General features: G+C 37.1%; 9 protein-coding genes across 9 annotated transcripts; 5 read left to right on the top strand and 4 right to left on the bottom strand. All coding sequences in view use genetic code 12, as the record gives it.

Moving 5' to 3' along the window:
• Positions 1-46: 46 nt before the first annotated feature.
• SPAPADRAFT_63441 (uncharacterized protein) lies at positions 47-742 on the bottom strand (the record flags this gene model as incomplete). Its single annotated transcript, XM_007377510.1, has 1 exon — positions 47-742. The coding sequence occupies one exon, from the start codon at positions 392-394 to the stop codon at positions 182-184; it is 213 nt and encodes a 70-aa protein (XP_007377572.1).
• A 441-nt stretch (positions 743-1,183) lies between these two features.
• SPAPADRAFT_63440 (uncharacterized protein) lies at positions 1,184-1,992 on the top strand (the record flags this gene model as incomplete). Its single annotated transcript, XM_007377509.1, has 1 exon — positions 1,184-1,992. A coding segment is annotated over one exon (496 nt), but the record flags the coding sequence as incomplete, so codon positions are not given.
• A 47-nt stretch (positions 1,993-2,039) lies between these two features.
• SPAPADRAFT_63439 (uncharacterized protein) lies at positions 2,040-3,759 on the top strand (the record flags this gene model as incomplete). Its single annotated transcript, XM_007377508.1, has 1 exon — positions 2,040-3,759. The coding sequence occupies one exon, from the start codon at positions 2,382-2,384 to the stop codon at positions 3,687-3,689; it is 1,308 nt and encodes a 435-aa protein (XP_007377570.1).
• A 366-nt stretch (positions 3,760-4,125) lies between these two features.
• On the bottom strand, positions 4,126-12,614 carry SPAPADRAFT_157841 (SCF ubiquitin ligase complex subunit; the record flags this gene model as incomplete). Its single annotated transcript, XM_007377503.1, has 3 exons — positions 4,126-4,140; positions 8,743-10,972; positions 11,015-12,614. The coding sequence occupies 2 exons, from the start codon at positions 12,540-12,542 to the stop codon at positions 10,647-10,649; spliced, it is 1,854 nt and encodes a 617-aa protein (XP_007377565.1).
• Positions 4,405-6,174, top strand: SPAPADRAFT_143745 (uncharacterized protein; the record flags this gene model as incomplete). Its single annotated transcript, XM_007377507.1, has 1 exon — positions 4,405-6,174. One exon carries the CDS (start codon positions 4,405-4,407, stop codon positions 6,172-6,174), a length of 1,770 nt encoding a protein of 589 aa, XP_007377569.1.
• Positions 6,403-8,407, bottom strand: SHM2 (glycine hydroxymethyltransferase; the record flags this gene model as incomplete). The annotated part of the gene is made up of 1 exon (XM_007377505.1): positions 6,403-8,407. A coding segment is annotated over one exon (922 nt), but the record flags the coding sequence as incomplete, so codon positions are not given.
• On the top strand, positions 6,422-6,757 carry SPAPADRAFT_57336 (uncharacterized protein; the record flags this gene model as incomplete). The annotated part of the gene is made up of 1 exon (XM_007377506.1): positions 6,422-6,757. One exon carries the CDS (start codon positions 6,422-6,424, stop codon positions 6,755-6,757), a length of 336 nt encoding a protein of 111 aa, XP_007377568.1.
• On the bottom strand, positions 9,070-9,798 carry ORM1 (sphingolipid homeostasis protein; the record flags this gene model as incomplete). The annotated part of the gene is made up of 1 exon (XM_007377504.1): positions 9,070-9,798. The coding sequence occupies one exon, from the start codon at positions 9,796-9,798 to the stop codon at positions 9,070-9,072; it is 729 nt and encodes a 242-aa protein (XP_007377566.1).
• Positions 12,615-12,640: 26 nt separating the features above from the next.
• On the top strand, positions 12,641-14,494 carry SPAPADRAFT_63434 (uncharacterized protein; the record flags this gene model as incomplete). Its single annotated transcript, XM_007377502.1, has 1 exon — positions 12,641-14,494. One exon carries the CDS (start codon positions 13,210-13,212, stop codon positions 14,383-14,385), a length of 1,176 nt encoding a protein of 391 aa, XP_007377564.1.
• Positions 14,495-15,404: the final 910 nt, after the last annotated feature.

The following is a 15,404-nucleotide window of genomic DNA, read 5'->3' as shown; positions in this document are numbered from 1 at the left end:
TATACTAGTTGACTAGAAATGATGGATTACCTTAATGGAGATGTAACGTATCAAGTGCTTGTGGTGGGGTATTTAACTATTATCTTGAAAATACCTATATAGAATATAGTACTATCACAATTCCACCACATAACTCAGTAAATGTGACAGGTGGCTACTGATAAATACCCCACAAATAAGGTCAAATAACTGCAAATGGAGGTAGCAGTATCATATTATCTTCCAACTCTTCCACCATATGATCATGCAAATTATCATCCATGCACCTTGTAACTTGTTGACAAACCCCACAAACTGGTAGTTTTGTTCGATCATCAGTATCAAACATCAAACTTAAACAACTTTTGTGGGCAAAATGATCACAAGTCAACTTGATCATTATATCACCGTTCATTTCCTGATGACAAAACACACAGCTTAGTTCCGGACTAGGCGGCTTTATAAAAGATATCATATGAAGTGGAGTTGGCTTAACTAAGTTTGTGGCATGGAAAACCACAGGTGGTGGTCGATATACTGGATGAGACGGTATGTTTGGCGGTGATTTTTCTTTTTTAGGCATTCTAATTCGTTTGCTAAGAAGTCGTAGTCTTGATGCGAATGAAGACATCTGATAGAAAGTATCACAAAACCACTTCTTCAAAGATGCTTTCGAATATCTAGCAACGGGAAATATTTAGTTGAATTTTGTTCAAGTTTTAAACATATGACTATTGAAAACGTGCTTTGAATGAATAACCTAGTTGTTAAACTTAATAAAACGGTGTCATTCATATCTTTGACCCACATGTTTACTGTGGTGTGAGCGATGAGCCCCACTGAATTCTGCCGGGTAACGCCCCATTGTAAGTAAGGTACAAAAAAAAAGAGATAACTGTCACGCGACCGGTTTGACAGGCACGAAAAATAACGAACGGGGCAGGGAACCATATAAATTTATGGGAATAAAAGGTGTTATCAGAGTGTAGTATAGGATAGTGATCAGATTTTCCAAAGACATGAATGCAGAAGGTGGAACATTAAACATGAAACTTTCAGCTTAGGTTGATGTAGTAGAAGCTGCGAAAAACTGTATCACGTTGCACGATTTCTTCTTTGTTGTGAAACACAAAAAAAAACGATCGAAAATTATGTTTTTTTTTTTTCTTTCTTTTTTTTTCTTGATTTCAATTTTTTTTTGGTTGTCCAACTACACGTCAAAACCACTTGTTGCCAAGAGGTTAAATAGTGATAATATAGCATAGATAGGGCAGCAAAGAGTGTTTCTAATAGACTTGATTACTGATACAAGATCATTTTTGTTTGGGAAAATACCTTTTTTTTAATACGTTTTTACTTACTCACATTCGTTTCCGAAATTCTAACTTACAAGCACATTTATCATGTACGATCTTAAACGAATAAAACAAATACAGGTACCGGCGGTATTGAGAACTCGTCAAGCTATCCGATTGATCAGATTAGCTTTGATGGTGTTTCTCGTCATTAATGTGATATACTTTTCCTTGTTCAAACAAAGCGGTCCGGTGTTGTTAAACACAAATCCACGCCAAAAATATCAAGACTACATTGCGCGCTTGTTCACCAAGATCACCCAGGATCCAGATAGATTCCATATGGCCAACACTGGGCTTACCGAAGTTGATATCAAGGTGCCAATTAAGAAATTCATGAACAAGTTCGAAAATGAACCCGAATCTTTGACCAATCAAGATATGCTTTACTATGATCCAAGATTCACAATTGCCATGTATTTAAATGAAATCAAACATAGGTATGTTAAAGCTGGGGGCAATTCTAAGAAGGTTGATTCTAATAGAGTTGAAGAAATTACCTTGCCTTTTAACTGGGTTGATTGGATGGATATGGCAATCTTGAATGGAGACTTGTCAAAACCCATGGAGGAGAGAATTAACTGTCATGATATTCGTCAAGTCACTAACAATGACCCCGATACCTCATATTTCTGTATTGACAATGCCGCCTTGTCTCAAGAAAAGTTTCAAGAACTTGGATATAAAAGCAGAAGTCAATTACCAGGGGCTATAATCCATGATCATTCCACCCATGACGATCGTCCTTTAAACGACTATAGAATTCTCGAAGGAAGGTCGTATGCCATGACACATATGCCCAAACCTTTGAAGGTGATTATTTTGAATGGTGATGCGGGGACTTATGAATTTAATGTTGATATCAAGAGTAATGCTAGATTAGCCGGAAGTAAGATTGTTGATAATTTTGTCGCTGATAATATCCGGTTGAAACTGGACACCCACAAGGTTACTATCAATCACTTGTCAGTGTTGAAGCAATTACAAGACAGAGTTGTGCCTCGTCAATTATCCACCCAAGATCCTCGATACGACATTCACAATCTTATGACTAACCAGCCTAGATCACGACAATTGAAGTTATCTAAGGATATGTTTAACCATCCTCCAAGCATTGATTCACAATTACAAGAAATTGGTAGAAAGGGATTAAGTCGACAATTGACTGATCATGAACAGTCGTATTATAATTCTTTGGTTGAGTGTAAACAATATACTGATGCCAATGAACCAAGATATTTCCGAATGGCCGTTATTAGAATGGACGATCCTAGAAACCGTGATCAAGAATGGGGGTGGCATTATGATTGGAGATTCTTCAATGGGGCCCTTAATTATGATCGTGATGGATGGACTGTTCAGGAATTGGGTCATAGAACCAATATCATCTTGGATAGATTGTTGCGTAATTGGAATAGATTTGCGCAACAGAAGGGAATCATCAGTTGGATAATGCATGGGCCTTTATTGTCGTGGTACTGGGATGGGTTAATGTTTCCATTTGATGTTGATATTGATATCCAAATGCCTATGGTTGATTTAATTCGATTAGCTAGAGAGTTTAACAATACCTTGATTGTTGAAGACCCACAAGAAGGATATGGGAAATACTTAATTGATGTTAATCCATATATGCATAATCGTGGTATTTCCGAAGGATCCAATCATATTGACGCGAGATTTATTGATGTTGACTCGGGGATTTATATTGATATCACAGCATTGAGTAAATCCAATGCCCAACCGCCTCCTGATTATGACGAAGACAAGTTGGTGGATTTACATCATAAGAAGGGAGATAAATATAACGATCGTCGTAAGCATTTTTACACTTTTGAAGAATTATCACCCTTGAGATACTCTATGTTGCAAGGAGTGCCTGTTTTCATTCCCTCAGTGATTACACCAAGATTGATGTTTGAGTATCAAGAAGGGTTGAATTGGTTTGAGTTCAATGGGTGGTATTTTGTCACCAAGTTGAATTTATGGGTTCATGAAAATACTGTGGCTGCAATCTATGACAGCCGAGATATTGCTGATGAGAATGGAGGAATTGACAAACTGAAATTGCTAGACAAGGTCAAGAACATGTCGGATAAGGAAGTATATCAATTACTAGAATCAAATGATGACTTATTAGTGGAATACTACTTGACCAAGAGCTTGACCGATTTACATGAACAAGAACTGAAGTTTTTATTTGATGAAACTGGCAGAGATATCTCGAGAAAGATGTCCGAATCTACATTTCAACAATATAGTGAATTGACAAAGCAGTTCAAGTTGAACAAGCCATTAAGAAAAGCATTATACGATTACGAGAGCATAGAAAGAGTAAAGTATCATAAGGGGTAGGTCATAGTTTAGAGTTTGATATAGAAGTGTAATTACCGAATGTGTAACTAATTTAATTTAAATTAACTACCGAGGTCGTGTAGATGGAGAATAATCGGTAGAATTTATTAATGCTTATTTTTTTTAGAAAAAAAAAAAAGAAATGTCGCGAGTTTTGGATTGTTGCATTTTTCAAATAATATTCAAGAAAATATTATAAAATTTTCAAGCAATGCTAATGGCTGAGGTATTTAAGTATAATAAGCTTTTGACAAGCTTTTGTGCTAGATTGTGTAAGTATGCATGTGTAAAAAGTGATAAATTGTACACTATAAACTGCAATTAAACATGGTCAGACGGTTTATAAACTTTCCCCCTATTTCTATTTTTCTTGGGCTGGTATATGTCGCACAATGTCGGAGAGTTTTCCATTGTTATTTTTATCATCAACCTGTTGCGGTCTTTTTTTTTTCACAAGGCAAAAAAAAAAAAAGAACAAAGAGAAAGTGGAGCCTAGTTCACCAGGTTAGGGAGAAGACACAACAACGGTTTTTTTCGTATATAAAATATCTCACCACCCCCCTGGAACCCCCCACGTTCATTTGTTTGATTCTTTATTTCTTTGTCCGGGAGTAATTTATAAGGTAACTCACTGCTGCTGCTACTACTTTTACCCCTGCCATCGCTATCTATTTTTTTTTCCCATATACATTCACACCTAATACTACACACACACATGTCCAGGTTAGAAGTTAGTACTACTGACTTGAGGAACAGATTTACTCCTTCCCACTCAAGGTCAAGATCACCTTCAGTCTCAGCATCAACAGAAGAAATATTAGTAGAGAAGTTGGACAAGTTTATTTCGTCCTTGGAATCCAGATTAGACAATTTCGAACAATACTTTAAAGTCAGTTGTGAAGATGAACTTTTCGATACACTTGATCTGAAGAACAAGTTGGATTGTCATGACAATACTCACGAACAGCAAATTGAATTATTGGAAGTGCCCACAAGATCAAGAACAGGATCGTTTCATCATATCAAGACCTTCTCAGTTAACCAATTAAACACTATACACCAGAGATTGTTGTTGATCAAAAAACAAGTGTTGACTACCTCATTCACAAACTTGGAATATCTTTACAAGACCTTGGATGAACAATATAAGAACTTGTTTACGTCTTCGGAAGAGGAGATTTACCCAACCATAAGCACGTGTGACGACCATTCCAACAAAACAGAGGTATTATCCAAGAAGATAATCCAAACCATCCAATACTTTGATGAGAAGCTCTTGCAGATTGATGATTTTATCAAGAGTAACATCCCAAATACTAACGAGTTTTACGATGATATGGACGAAAACCATGATTCGATATTTAATAAACTCCGCTTCTTTAACTTCCATCGAGCTCTTCACAAGGCCGAAAAGGGTAATCGCCTTTTACATTATTACGAATTACCCTTGAGTTGGAGAGAGAACAAATATATTATTCAGGGGTATAGATTTTCCTTGAGTCACGCTACCATGTGGAAATCTATTTTCCAATTTAACCATAATGAAACGATGAATATTTGGACGCATATCATAGGGCTTATGTTTGTGTTGTATTTATGTATTTGGCATTTCCCTCTGTCGGAACAATTTTACCAAAACACCTTCAATGGGAATGTTATTATGTACATTTTCTTGGCTGCTGCCTGCAAATGTTTGATCAGTTCCAGTATATGGCATACCTATTCCTGTTTTGCCCATTTCCCCACCAGACAAACATTTGCCTGTGTCGATTACACTGGTATTACTGTGCTTATTACCTGTTCAGTTATTTCTGTTGAATACTGTGCCTTGTACAATTTCCCCAAATTGTTGACCACGTATATTATATTTTCCACCATATGTGGTACCACCGGGTTCATTTTCAATTGGTCGCCATACTTCGATAAGCCAGAGTGCCGATCGTTAAGAATTTGGTTTTTCATGGGATTGGCATTTTTGGGAGCCACTGCAGTATTATGGAAAATGGTATATGACGGAGTATTGCCATCATTATTATTTGTGTTCCCCTTGGTATACAAGAGTTTTTCCATGTACTGGATCGGGGTCATTTTCTACGGTGGGTTGATTCCTGAACGCTGGAGATACGATGTCTTAATTGATCAATTTAATACCGCCGCCGTGGCCCATACGTATTCCACGCGTGATGTCTTGCTTGACAATGTGGAAAATTCTGGGTTCGAAGAAATTGGACAAATGGGAGAAGAATTGGAAGAAGTGGTGGAAACCAACGAGAAGCAGTACGATGAGAAGTTTAAACAAATCATTGATAAGCATTTCAAAAAGGAGCCTATCTATACTCCATATCGTAATGATTTAAAATCGCTTTGGTGGGTAGACTATTTCTTGGCCAGCCATAATATTTGGCATATCTTTGTCGTGTTGGGAATAGTGGGACATTATAGTTGTGTTATGGAGATGTTCAAGGATATTAATATCACGAGATAGTTTACCAGCAGAAGCTGACATTGGTTATGATTTATGTATATATAGTTTCTATGAACATTCTGGAAATACAAGTAATTTACGACTTTCTTGCAACACTGCTAGCAACACCTGCATTAGAATGTTCTGTGCAGTATTGCAACCACAATTTGTGCGGCTCAACCCTTCCGCTATTTCTCCAACCAAAAATTTTGCTCAATGCAAAACCCGTGTTCTAGCAATCCCCCTTCCACAGCTTACAACTAATACCATGGCCAGTAAGAAATACCTCGAAAGAGCACAAGAGTTGATCAACACTCATCCATACCTTATGCTTTCCAAGTCATGGTGTCCTGATTGTCATTATACTTATAGAATTTGGGATAGGTATCACGTCGCTGACAAAGTCCACATTATTGAATTGGACAAGTTTGCTGATCAAAATGAAGCCACCGAATTAGAAAAGGCATTCACTGAAATATCTGGTAGAAAATGGGTGCCTACTATATTCTTCAATGGTAAGAGATTAGGTACCGAAGCTGATTTGAAGAAATGGGATAGCGAAGATAAATTGGATGAAATTTTCAAGAATGAAAAATTGATTTAATAATAAATTTATATTTTGTTCCTGTTAAGTAAATATAGAAATGTAAAAATAGACGTCCATGATCTATCGGTTGAATTGATAAACTAGAACATCCTGTAAACTAGAAGTGAAAACGGTGTTGAACGTAAGTCTCATATACAAAACAAAAAAAATGATAATGATAATAATAATAATAATAATAATAAACAGCAACGCTTAAACAGCCAATGGGAAAGAACCAGCCCAAGCATAGATTTCATCTTTAATGGCTTGTAACTTTTCATCATGACCGTTGATGACAGCGTTCTTGAAGTCCTTCAACTTGTTAGCTTCCTTTGGTAAGCTGGCTTGAAGTTCCTTGGCATAGTTGACAGCAAAGTCAATGTAGTGAACAATCTTCTTGAAGTCTTCTTCACCCAAACCTCTGGTGGTCATGGCTGGAGCACCAATTCTAACACCACCTGGAACTAAAGCAGACTTGTCCCCTGGGATAGAGTTCTTGTTCAAGGCAATGTTGATGTTTTCACACACAGTTTCAACTCTGGCACCATCAATTTGCTTGTCCTTAAGAGAAACCAAAACCATATGGGAATCAGTACCATCAGAAACTAACTTGTAACCCTTGTTGATGAATTCGGATTCTAAAGCCTTGGCGTTCTTCAACACTTGGGTTTGGTATTCCTTGAATTCTGGAGTGGAAGCTTGCTTCAAAGCAGTGGCCAAAGCAGTAATGGTATGGTTGTGTGGACCACCTTGGTGACCTGGGAAAACGGAAAAGTTAATTGGGTTTTCTAAATCGTAAAGGATTTCTTGACCGGTCTTTGGGTTAACAGATCTGACACCTCTTCTGAAGAAGATCATGGCACCTCTTGGACCTCTCAAGGACTTGTGGGTGGTGGTGGTAACGATATCAGCATATTCAAATGGAGATGGGATAACACCAGCGGCAATCAAACCGGAAATGTGAGCCATGTCAACAACGAGGTAAGCACCAACCTTGTCGGCAATTTCTCTCATTCTCTTGTAGTCAATCAATCTACAGTAAGCAGAAGTACCAGCAACCAAAACCTTTGGTCTGAATAAAACGGCAGTCTTTTCCAACATATCGTAGTCAATTAAACCGGTTTCTAAATCAACACGGTATGGCATGGTTTCGAAATAAGTAGAAACAGCAGAAATCTTTCTGGAGTCAGTTTGGTAACCGTGGGACAAATGACCACCGTGAGGTAAATCCAAACCCATCAATCTTTCATGAGGCTTCATGATAGCTTGGTAGACTTGCAAGTTAGCTGGAGAACCAGAAAGAGTTTGGACATTGACACCCCACTTATCAGCAGTAAGACCAAAGGCCTTCAAGGCTCTTTCTTGACACAAGGTTTCAATTCTGTCAATGTGTTCGTTACCACCGTAGTATCTAGCACCTGGGTAACCTTCAGAGTACTTGTTACACATTGGAGTTCCCAATGCGTCGAAAACAGCTCTGGTGGTGAAGTTTTCAGAAGCAATCAAGACAATGGAGTGTTGTTGTCTGTCAATTTCATCCTTGATGATGGAAGCAACTTCAGGATCGGTTTCCTTTAAGGAACCTTCGGTCAATTGTCTGTGAGTAGCAGATAAAGCGTAAGTCATTGTTGTTGATAGATGTATCAATTGAGAGTATACAGTAAAACTAAAGAAAGAAGAGAAAACTGAAATGGAAAAAAATTTTATAAAAAAAGGTGATGAGTATTATTTATATATGAAATTTTTCATTCACGTTTTCCAATTCCCGCGAGAGTCAATCAGTCAAACAAATTTTATGGGGGACATACCCAAAAATAAAAAAAAAAGAATTGCGGGCTAATCAGACCAGAGTCAAATTGTGCATGCCCAAGATAAATAAGAAAACACAAAACCAACCCTGGTCATGTGATTCCGTTTTTCATGACCCAACATTAAGCGATGGCGATGGTGTATCTTGGCAAGGTTACTCACCAGGCATTGAAACTACAAAGGGTAACATCAAATTCTTAAATTTGTATACATTTGGTGCCATTGACCAACCAAATAACGAAAACTACATATAAAAAAAAAGAAGAACAGGCTATAAACTTCTAAATACTTAACAACAAAAAAAAATTCACACTTAAAACGATAACCTTGATTACATATTTTTCTATCGCAATTGATACCAAATCCCATTCTTTTTCTTCAATTTGATCATTCTGTTTTACAGAATCTTCACTCATTCATTCTTTCTCTTCCGTAGTCCATATGATTTTACAACACTCAAAACGACTAACTAGCCCCAATTATGAATCTCTTCTTTCTATTGCTCGTGTTTTTATCGTGTCTTAATACAAAGTAACTCTCAATCTATGGGCAATTGCCATCTTCGGAACAACTACACAAAGACAACTGATACCATTCAAGATAAACAAGTTCAAATTATATCTGGAATAATGGGTACTAATCAAAAACAAGCAAATTGGCACCAACATCAAGAACTTCTTACTTGGTGTGTATTGGTCACCATTATCTATTTGTTCCCACATGGTCAAATTATCGTAGGCCCCTGAATTGAATTCAAACGGAGTCCCCTTGACTTGATGGAACATAATGTATGACCCAATGTTATAAGTCAAATTGGTCAAGGTCCATTTCCAATCATTATCCAACACACTAATGAAATTAAAGAAAATCTTCAAGAATATTATAAGAACAATGTGTATGATCCAGGCTCCCTTTTGATGAACCCAATTGGCATTGACATTAGGGTTTAATGCTTGGTCGACTTTAGTATCTAAAGTGTCTGGCTCTAAATGTTGGATTATGGACGAAGATCTTCTTTGTCTGGTTATATGTGCACTTTGGTGGGAAGTTGATGGAGATAGCGTGTTGGAGTTACTTCTGTGGCGACTGGGAGAAACATCAAATGACAATTGTCTTTTATGACCACTAAAGTTGTTTACTTGGTGAGGAGACAAAGAAGATGCTGATGAAGGTGTCGATGGACTGGAAAGATTGTCGTTTGGACCCAAGTGGTTAACTTCGGCTGGAGATCTATTATTTAATATAGGCATAGTCAGTTGATATAGTGTGTGTGTGTGTGTGTGGCAAGGCAAAAATAAATTAGTAAATATTATTAACTTTGTTGAAACTTTAAGATCGATTGGATGGAACTATCGGCTTATAAGATCTTGATGTATTTATATATCTGAGAATCGGGCTAGGTTTGTTGAAAGTCTAGACCAGAAAATGCGGGTGGGATGTGTCGTACCAGCGTAGTGGATTATAATTTTCTTGGTGATTACAAATGATTGATTATTATTTTTGGTATATATATCTCAATACAATGTAAAGCTTGTGTGAATGACTTTAAATTGAATGATTAATAATGGATGTTGTAATGTGATGACGTGGACGTTACCAAATGTGTGGGTTTAAACTGATTCTCCAAAAAGGAAAAAGATTTTCCTCTGCCTCCTTTTCGTGATACCTTCTTTTTTTTTCTATCTGTCGTAAGGAAAAGAAACCAAAAGAAAGAAAAGAAGCGCACGTGATGTGCAATTCCCTGGTCTCCCGTTGTGACTCTATTTTTGCCGTCTAGATTTAGCTTTTGTTTGTTTTGATCTCTTACACCAACTTTAATGATATACACATTTTTAGAGCCGATTTGAGCCTCAATCACACAGCACAGCCCCTCATCGTATAAAACTCCATACGACGTGTCGTGTGATTGGTAGGATAGACTCTTTTGTTATCTTTGAAGTACAAAACTCTCTCCCGATATAGAGATCTCTACAAGCTGTCGTATACATCGTTTATCTCGCTTCCATTGTTGTTTTATCCCTTAAAATTAAATCTACACTACATAGTGACTCATATGATGTTATACTCTTTTTTAAAAATTTTTTCTTCGGTCTTATTTTTACGGATCTACCGGGACGTAGATCCCCCCAGAATGCCAGCCACTGGCAGTAAGTGCCACCCATTTGCCGGGGTATGGTGGATTCTTCACCCGTAACGGCTTAGTAACTTCTAATGCCGTTCCATCCACTCTAGCCAGCTCCGGGTGTTCATTTGCTACCGATTCGGTATCTCCTAACCCTAAGCACCCACATCTGCCAGATTCGCGTCCCCAACTTAAAATGTCTCCGTCGTTAGTAAGTGCTAAATAATGATAGTCTCCGATAACTAACTTCTTGATATTTTGTCCCTGTAATTCGGGAATAATCTTGGGTTTTGCACCTTTCTCTTGTAAGGTTTGTTCATCCTGTTCCCCTTGATCAGCATCACCGTCACCATCTTCATTTTCATACACCAAATGTTTTCTGGAACCAACTAACACTTGATCATGATTCGTAAACACCACAAAATTAGTATAGCAACTATTCAATTTTGTGAATTTTATATTTTCCATGCCTTGATTTTCATAGTTTAATTTCCAATTATTAAAATTATCCATGGGGGAAATGCAATTGAATAACTCGTCATTACTAATGACACTATCTACGTTTCTCTGGGCAAAATCATGGGCATCCATTCTAAATTGATATAACTTGTCCTCTGATTGTTTAATATACAACACATAATCCGACCCAACTGTGAAATCTACAATATCATCCTTAGTAAATGGAACGATAAAGTAACGAGCCTGTGACTCAAAAATACTTTGGTCATACTGGGATTTAGATAATGGCATTCGAGAATACCAAATAACTAGGCCATATCCTGCAATTGTACATGCTGATAAATTCCATCCAGCGACAATTTTGGTAACTAAAGCCCCTTTATCAATTCCAGGGAATGTGACATGAACTCCCATATTAGTGCTACATCCAGTATCCCAACTGTAAACGTTATTATGATTATCCAAGGCAATAATATGTTCTCGTCCAGTTGAAATAGACACGATTTTTCTTGTCTTTTGTTGTTGTATATCTGCAATCGGTGGTAAATACAATCTAGTCAAGAAATTAGTCTCTTGGATTTTAGAAGGTGGATGGTTGAGATCAGGAATTGAACTGAGATCGGGTTCACCTGTTTCTACTGGTTGAGGTTGTAATCTTCTTCTTGATTGAGGTAAGCCAACATTGGTGGGACCTGGAGGTGGCGTAGGACTGTTGCTGCCGGTGTTAGACCCGCTATCGTCAGCATCATCATCTCGGTATCTTCTATTCATCAATGGAATCGGCATCACCCCTCTAATACTTCTTCTTGAAGCAACATTACCGTTACCAGTTTGACTATGTAAAGTATCCAATGCCAATTCTCCTGGAGAAGGTCTATAGTCGGGGTTCAGTATTGGACCAGGGGTGGACAATTGCTGACGATTAGCCATACCTTTCCAAGTGATCCCGGTAAACCATAATTCGCCCGCATTGGTCAAGATAATGAAACTAAATCCATTAGCAACAATATCTATAATTAAATGGTCATTGAATTCAGAAATGTTGGTAGGTGTATGCACTGCCCAGCCACCAAATGAAACATGCGAATGATCAACTCGACTAGGCAAGAAACCTAATCGTCCACTCTGGGGTTCTCCCCAAGTGTAAACTTTCTGATCGCGAGAACATCTCAATTGAAATAATTGTTTCCAGTTGAGTTTATTTTTGAGGGAAATAGTATAATTGTTTTCATTGTTGGTGAATTTCTTATTATACAAGATCTGATATAATCGGGTTGATAAGATGGAACAATGGTAAAGATTATAGATATATTTGTTAACTAGGGACAAATTGAATATGTCTTCTGGAGATAGATACTTAGGTATCTCTGAAGTTAAGATATCTTCACCTAGGTCAAGAATTGTTAATGCCATTGGTGATAAGTGTGATGTATGAAGGCGTTAGAGAAGATTTGCCCTTGATATCTCCCTTTTTTTTTGTTGGTTGCGATCGTTGGCCAGTGAGATTGTGATAAGGATGTGAATAACCGAATACAATTTCAACTCAACAAAATCATAATCAAATAGTGCACTTTTGTACTGACAATCATGGGAACTCATTGGGTCGCCATCTGATCTTGCACATGTCCCTTAAGGTATATGTTGTGTAGCAATGTGATAAGTTTAGTAAAGAAATATGGTTGAGTACACGACATGAGTACACACATACACACACACACGTTCAGTTGACTCTAATTCACTGTCAAGTCACCTTATCTATCTATGGTTGATAGAATATATGAAATGAGGCAGATAAAAGGTCCAGCTAATCAGTGCCTAGGCTGCATATATTCTACAAAGCCTTCTAAGTGATAAGAAAAGTATGTGTAGCTAAAGCCACATTAACACGCATGAAACAACGGCTCCTGTACATAATATCGTATTGTTTAGCTAGCACTAAACCCACAAGGATAGGTACCAGGTGTATTCTAAATTCGAAAAATAAGTGTCAAGAACTTTAAGGGAATTCTTATTCCCTCATCTAGTTTCTGTTTTGACTTCGAAGTATTCTGGTCCTTCATTAGTACATTTATTATTCACTATGATTGCTACCATATCCAAGCAGGTTCTGTCACTTCTTCCAGATGTGGCCAAAAGGAGAAGCACGTTGTTATTATTTGCTATTTTCATAAGTGGTTTATTGTTTATACAACCCCTTAATCCTTTTCGTTCCAGAAATTATACTATTTCAGCATCATATGCTGAGTCCCCGTCGGTTAAAGCTGAATCATACACCAAAACCGTTCACACCGAATCGTTGTTTGATTTCACCAAATATGTTTATCAAATCAAAGCAAATTCTCATTTTGGAGCCACTGACGAAGAGCCGAGTATCTTGATATTATCAACAATTGACAATGGTAAATCTTATGGGAACCAAAGAGAACTTAAACATTTCATGATTTCAATTTTCTCATTGCTTGAGCATCAGGACCATCCATATCAAGCATCGCTTGGGTTTTTGTGTAATGAAGCATCTGAATTCAAGAACATTGTCAAGTATATTGAATCCCATGCAATATTACTATCTAAATCATTCAAGAAAATCACCTTGATCTCGGCTCCTTTCTTGAATAGCAATTCAGGCATCAATCCAGATCAGAGCAGTGGTACGGCCTACAGGTTGCAAAATAGGTTATCTGCAAGATCTAAGAACTTTCTCATCTCGCATGCCTTAGATTTGGAGCAATACACTATGTTCATTGATTCTGGAATTGCGGCATTTGATCATCCAAAATTAGTCATTTCCACTTTCATCAAAGATAAAAAGGACATTGTCGTCCCTCGTATCCAGCAAGGTAATGACTTAGATTATGATAAGAACACATGGAGGGGAAATCGCACTAAACCAACAAAGGAACAATTAACTTTAATGGATGAAAACAAATGGGAACTGTTGGATTATGTTCCTGGTGATATTTCAGATACATACCATTTCAAGAATTTTGTGACTAATGATAATGGTGAAAGAGATTCACATAAGGATTTGAACTATGCTGTAGAGTTGGATTCAGTGGGGAATCTTGTTCTTTTTGTTAAGTCAGTGGTGTTTAAACAAGGTGTAGTTTTCCCAACCAGTAGTGTAGTAGGAACTAGTTGGGATAGACTCGAGGGATATGATGGGATTGAAACCCTGGGTATTTGTTACATGGCTAAACCTTTGGGATATCAGTGTTGGGGTATGCCTAATATTGTTGCCAATCATTTACCAGAATAGATTTAATATGGCTTGATTTGGTTGTATGGGTTAACTGTACAACGAGATGTGATTTACAACCATATTATATATAGTACGTAAATACAAGTAATAGATAAGCTATAAATTAGAAACTTTTTGTTGATCTATAGTTGATATAGAGGTTACTATATTGATTGTGATGAACTGTATCTACACCCCCTATACTATACTACTATTACGCGGTAACAATCTTCAATATCTCTTCTCTACTCCAGCTAAATACTGGCTAATCATGAGGTTATTCATGATCATCAAATGGCTAGTGCAGCTACGTATACTACAAGAGCCAAATATTAACTGTGCATGGTCTGATTATAAAGCTCTTCATAATCAGAAAGTACCTAGTTAAAGTTGGCTGTTAATTGCATTGCTTTAGGAAATGTTGGTTCGATAATTGGACATTCAGTACTACAAAGTTCACTATCATCATAATAGATACTTTGCTGATAAGTTATTTATTTGTTCTAGGAGCATTCCAGTTCGTCATTTACGAACATATAAAGGTAATAGATTGTTTTAGTGAAGTAGTATTTGGGTGTTCTGTACTAATGCTCATTTGATTAATTAGTTACTTACTAGAAAGCTATATTGATTCAAACAGAAAAGTAACATGACGGATATCGAAGTGGGAAATTCGTCCCTTTTTATAGACAAATATTAATTCTTCCCTAAAACTCTAATGTCTGCATTTAATTCCCTCAACACAAGTGTGTTTGCAGATCAAATACCCCATTAAGACAATCTACTTTACATACATTAGGTCCTGGTGTATTGATTCCATTTGCCTTCCGCAAGTTCCCATGGGGTGAAATTATCCTATGTCCGCATTAGAGCCCTCCAGACCCAGAATTGACCCCTTAATGATACTAAAATCATGGCCTACAAATAACCTAAACATACAGAAAATACTTTGGCTAAAAATCAGATTTATTTTGGTGAAAGGTATCCTAGGTATGACCTTCACCAAATTAATCTTCCTATACTAGAACCTTAGTTAT

This window comes from Spathaspora passalidarum (genome assembly GCF_000223485.1).
Source record: "Spathaspora passalidarum NRRL Y-27907 unplaced genomic scaffold SPAPAscaffold_7, whole genome shotgun sequence".
Classification (NCBI taxonomy): domain Eukaryota; kingdom Fungi; phylum Ascomycota; class Pichiomycetes; order Serinales; family Debaryomycetaceae; genus Spathaspora; species Spathaspora passalidarum.
The sequence above is the reverse complement of the archived record's forward strand: the minus strand, read 5'-3'. Positions and strand labels throughout refer to the sequence as shown.